Raw genomic sequence first — 7854 nt, 5'->3', positions numbered from 1 at the left:
TTAAGGCGTAACGTTAGCTTTAATGAATGTTAAGTACGCCTGATCACAGGTTAGTTTTGTTCCTGCCGCTGTCACCCCATGTTTTCCATAGACCGCGGCACCCCGTGTTTTCCACAGACCCCGCGCCCCGTCTTTTCCATCAAACGTGCTACAAGGGACCTGGAATCTGTCACCTTAAATATATGGAGATGATGTTCAGTGCAGACAGAGACTTTCACCAGTCCCGAGATTTCTTTGAATCATTTTCCTAACACTGTTTTCTTTTTAAGCATTAGTAATCCCTAGTTTACGATATTTGGTCTACCAATATTAACGAAAAACCCCTGCAAGACGTACGAAAGAAGTGTTCCACAACAAGAGAAACCCAACACAAGGAAGTCTAATGGTGCAGCAGTCATTTCCACGAGTAATCAACATATAGTTTTGCGGTCATCGCTAAGCATAAGTGTCGTCTGCACTAAAACGACTCGAAAACGTTTAAAACTGTTTCGAAAGTGGAGACTTTTGATAACGCTTCTTTTTGAAAACGTTCTAATTCTAGCGGGTGCAAGCCAAAACAGAAATGTAACAAGCGTGGTTTGATTAAGTATCATTTGTTTTTACCTTTTTGAGCGTTTTTAGTGTGGACAGGTCAAAACGATGCGAAAATGCTGGTATGGGTTGAAAACAGAGAATTTTGAAAAAGCATTCCGGTTGATGAGTCTTCTGCCATACAAGTTTCTATAAATTAAGCTTTAGTCAGAAGTTTTCCAAAATCAGATCGCAAAGCCCCGGAATTGTGGAGAACTAATATAACCCTCTGCTCGGTTAATAAGAGCTAAATAAAAAGGACCATTACAAAGTTCTGAGACACGAAATTTGAAAAATCCTGAGACACTGCAATTAACCAAAAAGCTGACAAAGTCGTCACAAATAATACTTGGTTAAATTAGTTATTTGTTTCCACTTTTGATTTGTTTCATTTCTTCCCTCTTGCTGTGTACATTTTATGCACTTTATCAGTTTACATCCTATTATATGTAGGTTTTGACTGCACAGACTGGAATCCAAAAACTAAGCTATCAGGTATTCGTTTTACTACGACTGAAACAACCCAATCCTTTATAGAAATCCTAATGTTAGCATTAGTAAAGTTTTGGGTTGTTTCAGCTATAGTAAAACGGTGACCTGCAACCTGCACTTTAATCCCTTCACCTACAAACATAGAAAAGTATTTTAAGTGAATTTTGAAACAATCCGTTCTCACAATGCCCGAGTGGAGCAAAATTTAACCTGAAATCGTCCTCTGACTTCCGTATTCGCCCAAATTGTTTGGTATTTTATAGGAACAAGCGTTGCATCAAATAGTTTTTTTTCCAGTAATTACATATTATCTCAGTGAGAAAATTCCACAACAGTGGCGAGCAATGCTTGAATGTTTAATTAACGAAGCGTGTCACGAAAATAAAGGAGTTGCTAAGTGACCAAATGCGATTTGCTGGATCATAGTTTAACACTGATCTGATAGATAATGCGTGCTTTGCACTACTTTCCTGGAAGTATGTTAGCATGAAAAGCAATCTTCCCTCTTTAATTCCTGCATACCAATACACTTGAAGTAGTCTGCTGTGATTTAATTGCTTCAGTTTGAAGAACAGCTCGGCGTCTGATCTTTTCCTGACAAGTTTTGATTTGCAAACATGCCTTCATCGTCGACGAGGTGAATGCAGGTTAATACCCTCTTCAACAAGATGTTATCTTGTGTTTAACACCATTCTGTCGCTTCGCTATGGGTGCTATCGTGTCCCATCGTAAAAACCAAAGAAGGATAACGAGAGTGGAACAAAAAACTGTGTAAGTCGCCCGCTTTGATCATTTATGTAAACAAACATGAACTTCTCATGTAATACACTGTAAACATGCACGTGGGCATTTCGATTTATTACATTTTGTGTTTGACATAATTCAAAGTAGATTCGATACCCAAGCATTGTTTCTTGTTTTTCTTCATAGAGCTGTAAATGCTTTCTCGTCAAACACCAAAGAAGATGAAAATGCAGTTACCCAAGAGGAGGAAGGTACAGGGAAAAGAATACAGTGCAAAATTAATGCACTTCGTAACAGTAATTTAATGTATCTGTATGTTGCTTGTGCTCATTTATGTGTCGTTATAATATACCAGTCTTTTGGGATTGCAGGAGTAGTATGGGGTAAATTGTCAGCTAAGTGGGAAAAGGAATGACAAGTGGTCGTCTGAGGTTATGGAACCTTATAAAACTCATTAATAAGTCATGATGGGAAAACAAAAGAATTGTTTTATTGATCAATATCTGTATATCTGATACAAATTTCTCATCATTTACGTAAACGTTTCTTTCGATTTTCTCTATTAAAATGTCTTGAAACACCAAAAATGCCTAGTGTACATTAACACTTCAGTCATATCATATGCAATATTTGCATCAGATCTATATCGCATTTACAAACTCTTGGCTACACCTCCTCTTCACCTCGTATTGTATATATTACATACGGCAAGTACAAGCCAATTAAAGGAGATGACAACAGAGAACAGAAAAAGAGGAACTAATTCCTGGAATTCTGTTCCCAGGCTACAGAAAGCAAGAGGATCTTACACCACTTCTTGCTCACCTGGGTGGTGGACAAAACACTGACCCCCAGTCCATGGACTACCCCTAAAAAGTAATTGCCACTATTGAAAGAACTGCTAATTACTTACTTGCAAATTCCTTTTTTAAATTTTTTTCTGCACATCCTCTAGCCACTATTTTGAATATCACATACTTGAAAAGTTCTTTACAGGCCTACACTGACTCCCCTAGGTGGTTTTGCGATTTCCTCATTTTAGCCTTGAAAATTTCACTCTGATTAGTATGTCTTTGAGTGATTTTCCTCTCTTGTAGGATGTGATCAGTGGTGTTTGAAAGGCAGTTTTAAATAATGGCTGGTTTTGAATAATAGGAGCTCTACTTGTGCTGAAGTGTTTGTTTGAGATTTCTCACTCCAGGGTGAAATGTTGTGACAAAACGCATAACTTTCTCGTCATTTTTTATGTTTTGTTTTTGCAAAGCCGACTACCTTCTGGAAATTAGGCAATCTTAGATAGTGTTGTCTCCACTAGCTGTTTAGGGTAGCCACATTTCTCCAGTTGTGTTTTAAAGCTGGAGATGGCCGCCTGGACAGCAGGTTTAAAAAATTAATGCAGGTCACAGGTCAGAATTATCCAAAATGGCTAGAAGCTGTGTGGACGAAAATAAACAAGGCGTCTACACCCTGAAGTGTCCACCCACATATTTTTCTTTCAAAAAATGTTATGCAATAATTATTTTGAGCCTAAATTCATTAATTTATAGTGGACTTGTGTCAAAAACAGGGAAAGAACAGGATAATCTCATTATAAATAAAATCTTTTGTTAAATTCTGGAGCAAAGTTATAAGTTTTTTCACCACATGTATTAAATTGAGATTAAATTGTGATATCTGATGACCCCTTGGACCCCTTCCCCTCAACCCCCTCCCCCACCCCTCAAAATAAGAGAAAGGCACCATTATGTATGATGTACCAGGAAGTTTCTAAAGTCACTTTGGTGATTCATATCATTCACTAAATGTAAAATTAATTACTAGACTCTGTGATTATTAATTGTTTGCCCAGATACCCTCATGTGTTGGTGTTGGTCCACCATCAATGTCTTTATAATATATATGCATCAGTGAGTGATTTTTTTGTCATATCGCAGCTTTTGTTGCACATGTTGAACCACTGACAGATCAGAGTAGTCCAGCAACACAGAGCACTACCAACATAGCTGTCGCATCTTGGGGTGAAGGGATTGTAGGAACATCATCCCATGAACTTCACAATAAAGGTGTAGTATCCTCCCGTGGTGTGCAACATGAAGTCAAGTCAAGCAAAGATTTGTATCCATCATTAAAGCCAAAAACACCAGAGCATCACAAGAATATTACAAGAGTCACGCCAGTACTAGCACATCCAAGCACAGAGCAGGCTGCTACAACCATACAAAGGTACTGCTTTACAGGAAGCTTCAAGGGTTGCCATAATTCTGGTTTTTTCATCCTGACCATTTTTGGGGGGGAGGGGGGGGGGGAGAAAATGGTGACGTCAACACCATATATTTGGTAAGGACTGACTGTCATTCCAGTTCTGTATCCAGCTCAATCCTGATTTTAACCTTGACTGAGAGATTGAAACACTGAGGAATCATGTAGCATTATTAATAGTGAAAAGAATCTGAATTTTCCTAAAGTTGTATATATCTCTCTGGGTATAATTAATCTGCGGTAATCTTGTTTTACCATTATAGACATGTGAGGGGATATCAGTCCAGGAAGAATCTGGAGAAGCAGCAGCAATCAGCCTTGATTATTCAACGGTATAATTTAAGTAATACTTTGATAGCATTCTCTGTTTTGCAAGTTACTTCTTTGTCAAAGACATAATAAATCATTTACACAACTAATTTAAAATAAGTCCAGTAAGACTTCTGAGTGTTGTTTAATATATTGAACCGGTATATGCTACTTTAAAAAAGCACCATTTATTGGACTGACATGAAAATGCTGGGGTAAGGGTTGGCTGTTCTAGCTCTGTCATTCTAGACTCCTCACGGCTAAAGTTCATCTCATCTAACAAGGAAATAATCACAAATCTCATATTTTGTGACTCTACATGACAAAATTGTCTCTGTTGGTCTTGTTAGGAAATACAGGAATTATAAGGAAACAAAAGCTATTGAAAATGACAGTGAACAGCCTGTTAGGGATGATAATGAATATAGTGGTGATAGCGATGATGAGGAGGAAGAAGAGAATGATGAAGACAACAATAGGAGAAAACAAGCCTATAGGAAACCATGGAAAGAATCCACTTTGGCTGCTCCAGTCATCAACACTGACATAAAAATTGGTAAGATGATTGACAGATATAACTTCATATTACAAGTAGATTCACTTAGGTGACGTAATTTTATTTCATAATTGCATTTTGTTTACTTAGGTAGTACAACTTAATTTGCCACAAGGAAGACACTCAAGCAATAAAAGGGTGTCAACTGAGAAAAACTTAACCACACACACACGCACATACTGAATGCTCAGGTGCATAGTAAAAGACAACAGACACACATTGGGCGTAAATGGCATGGGAGGGCAGGGAATGTACTGGCAAGGCTGTAATACCCAGTGCCCATATGAACCACTGGATGAGGGACCTTGGCACCTAGTCAAAGGGGTGCCTCATGCCTGTATTGCAAGGCGGACATAATGTCTTGGGGCCAAGTTAACCCAGTCCAGTGAAGAAATGTTATGTCCCCTCCCTGATGAAGGGCTTTAGCACAGGGCTGAAGGGGTAGCGCAGGCAGCAATTCCCTGCCCATAGAGGACTAAGTAGGTGTCATAGCTGATTAAGGGCAAACATTTAAAGAACCAAAAAGCAAAATGGGAAGGGGAAGGGGGGGGGGGGGGTAGGGAGGGATTAAATTGCTGTAAGAAACCCAAAACTTGATCTTTCTGAGAAAGTCAAGATGAGAAGGGTCACATGGCGAGATTGATTGAAAGAGCCAAATAGGGTAATCGCATGATGCAAAGTTGCAGCAGTCCTCCTCAGGCTCCATTAACTTCTATTTCATTATTTGAGCCCTCTGGCATAGCTTACCACATGTGTGGGACTTTGGGGTTGCTTTGTAAGCCTACCCTTCATCCTTAATGTCAGCACTGATGACACCTAACTGTAGAAGGGTACTGTTTGCAGTTAATAGCTAAGGACTTGCAGATCTAATACCAATCAATGTGAGGATCTACTGTAGCAACACTGTGAGGGTCCAGTAGTTCTTTAATTGTCTACTAAATTGTGACACTGAGTTGAATGAGACGTAAGAATTTGGTGCAGGAATGCAGTCCTGTCCATTCAAGGTACCTGAAAGATCAACTTGTATTCAGTAGTATTTTCTGGAATCCATCTGAAGGCATTTCTTTGAATTCTTTCCGACATATTTTGATTCACAGGAGAAAAAACGAAAGAAAGTTTTAATATGTACCAAGAAGACATTACAGATTTAAAATGGAAAACAGAGCAGCAGGTGAATAATAGTATATTTTATATGGGGATAATAAATACATACTTGTTCTACTTGATTATGAATATCACAAACTTATCGCACATACCTTTTCAGCTTGAGATGACAACAATGGGAGAATCCTATGTTCCTCCAAGAATAGTGGTGTGTATTGAATTGGTCACTATAAAATGTAAACATTTTAATATTATTGAAACTAGTAATAATATAATACTTTTGATCAAAGCTCAATCAATTTTGTGCTCTGATTTTTATTCAAAGGCCGTTTACTTCCAGTGTAAGTTTTGGATTTCACAATCCGCTATTTCTCACGTTCAAAACTGACCAATTGGACGTCAGTGGGTTGGATCTGGGGAAAATGACGTCATTTACTGACTAGCTTAAAATGCAGCTTACTGTATATGCAAAACACAAGTTTAAAAGTCTGAAAGCATGAAACTCCTGGCCTGCATACCAATTCAGCCACCTAACACACGCATTGCATTCTTCAACTAGTGAGTCTTTTATGTCATTTTCTCCTTGATCCAGCTCTCTCAAGATTTTAAAGTTAGTCATGGTAGACCATTAAATTGGAAAATTCCAGTTAAAATAAACAGCTGGTGTCTTTTTTAAATCAAAGCTTAAAACTTGGATCACTTATAAGTTAACATAGTTTTGAAAAAAATTGATTTTTCTAGCCTGCAGGCAGGCTCTTCTTCATGATGGGACTTTAAGACACAACACTGTTTGAAGTATACTTTATGGTACTTTTATATTTATAAAAACATACCAAGATGGGTGTCGTAATTAATAGAAGTTTATATATATACATATAGACCTTATTCATAAATGGCGGTCAATTTATAATTCTTTTGTTGAAGTGCAAATTAGCCTACCAAGCCTCCATACCATACAGTAAATTGAAAAGAATTCTTGCTTTAAAATGAGGCTTGGTAGGCTAATTTGCATGTGGACAAAAGAATTATAAATGTGACCGCCATTTATGAATAAGGTCTATATATATAATCAAAATTAAACTACTTTTGGGAGTTTCACGTAAATTATGGCCTTCAATCTTGTGTGATTTTGGCAAGTTCGTATGTTAAACAGAAATTATTTGTGGTGTTCAATTTAAGACTCCAGTTTTGTTAATCTTTTCCTCAAACACTCAAAAATATAAAATAGAATGGGGGAGATCAATGAACGACGCTATTGAGGACAGTGCCTACTACTTTTATTGTGTATACGTTTTGCGCATCTCCAGATACTCGGATTTCCTATCACCGATGCTTACTAATGCACGGATATTTTTGCACGACTTAAAACTATGCAGAGAAAGTAGATCTTCGTAAGTACTCTTGGTATCCAAAAAGAAAATCATAAATTGGGGCAAAAATACCTTTGAATTAGTAGGCACCGTCCTTAAATCCTTGAGAATTAAGTGAAAAAGGAGTGGCAAACCCTTTAGCCACAGGATTCTTGCTTAATTTTGAACGAATGATTTCAGGTGATTGCATCAAATATACCAAGAGCAGATGTGCTTGAAAAGATCGTAAAAGATGACGTCTTGAAGATAAGCTATGTGAGTACATAATGTATAATTTACATTATAATTTACTGAAATTTATTTGACAGCTTAAATCTGTAACCAATAATGCAACTAACCATTCTGTTCCTTATTCACGTTACAGGATTTCTCAGTAACAACACTGCAAGAAATATTAGGTATTTACGATTTTCTATGAATTAATTTCTTACTCTTCACTCATGTACAACC

At 37.5% G+C, this 7854-nt stretch overlaps 1 protein-coding gene across 1 annotated transcript in view; it reads left to right on the top strand.

Moving 5' to 3' along the window:
* The first annotated feature begins 1427 nt into the window (after positions 1-1427).
* LOC137985977 (NMDA receptor synaptonuclear signaling and neuronal migration factor-like) overlaps positions 1428-7854 on the top strand; it is a 15128-nt gene continuing 8701 nt past the window's right edge. Inside the window, exons 1-9 of the mRNA XM_068833413.1 lie at positions 1428-1833; positions 1993-2057; positions 3741-4029; positions 4329-4397; positions 4725-4930; positions 6028-6101; positions 6195-6242; positions 7585-7659; positions 7769-7802. Coding sequence (XP_068689514.1) covers positions 1769-1833; positions 1993-2057; positions 3741-4029; positions 4329-4397; positions 4725-4930; positions 6028-6101; positions 6195-6242; positions 7585-7659; positions 7769-7802 — 925 coding nt within the window. The 5' untranslated portion in view covers positions 1428-1768. The remainder of the gene's footprint in view (positions 1834-1992; positions 2058-3740; positions 4030-4328; positions 4398-4724; positions 4931-6027; positions 6102-6194; positions 6243-7584; positions 7660-7768; positions 7803-7854) is intronic.

Source organism: Montipora foliosa, chromosome 2 (genome assembly GCF_036669935.1).
Source record: "Montipora foliosa isolate CH-2021 chromosome 2, ASM3666993v2, whole genome shotgun sequence".
Lineage (NCBI taxonomy): Eukaryota > Metazoa > Cnidaria > Anthozoa > Scleractinia > Acroporidae > Montipora > Montipora foliosa.
This window is presented reverse-complemented; position numbering and strand designations above follow the sequence as displayed.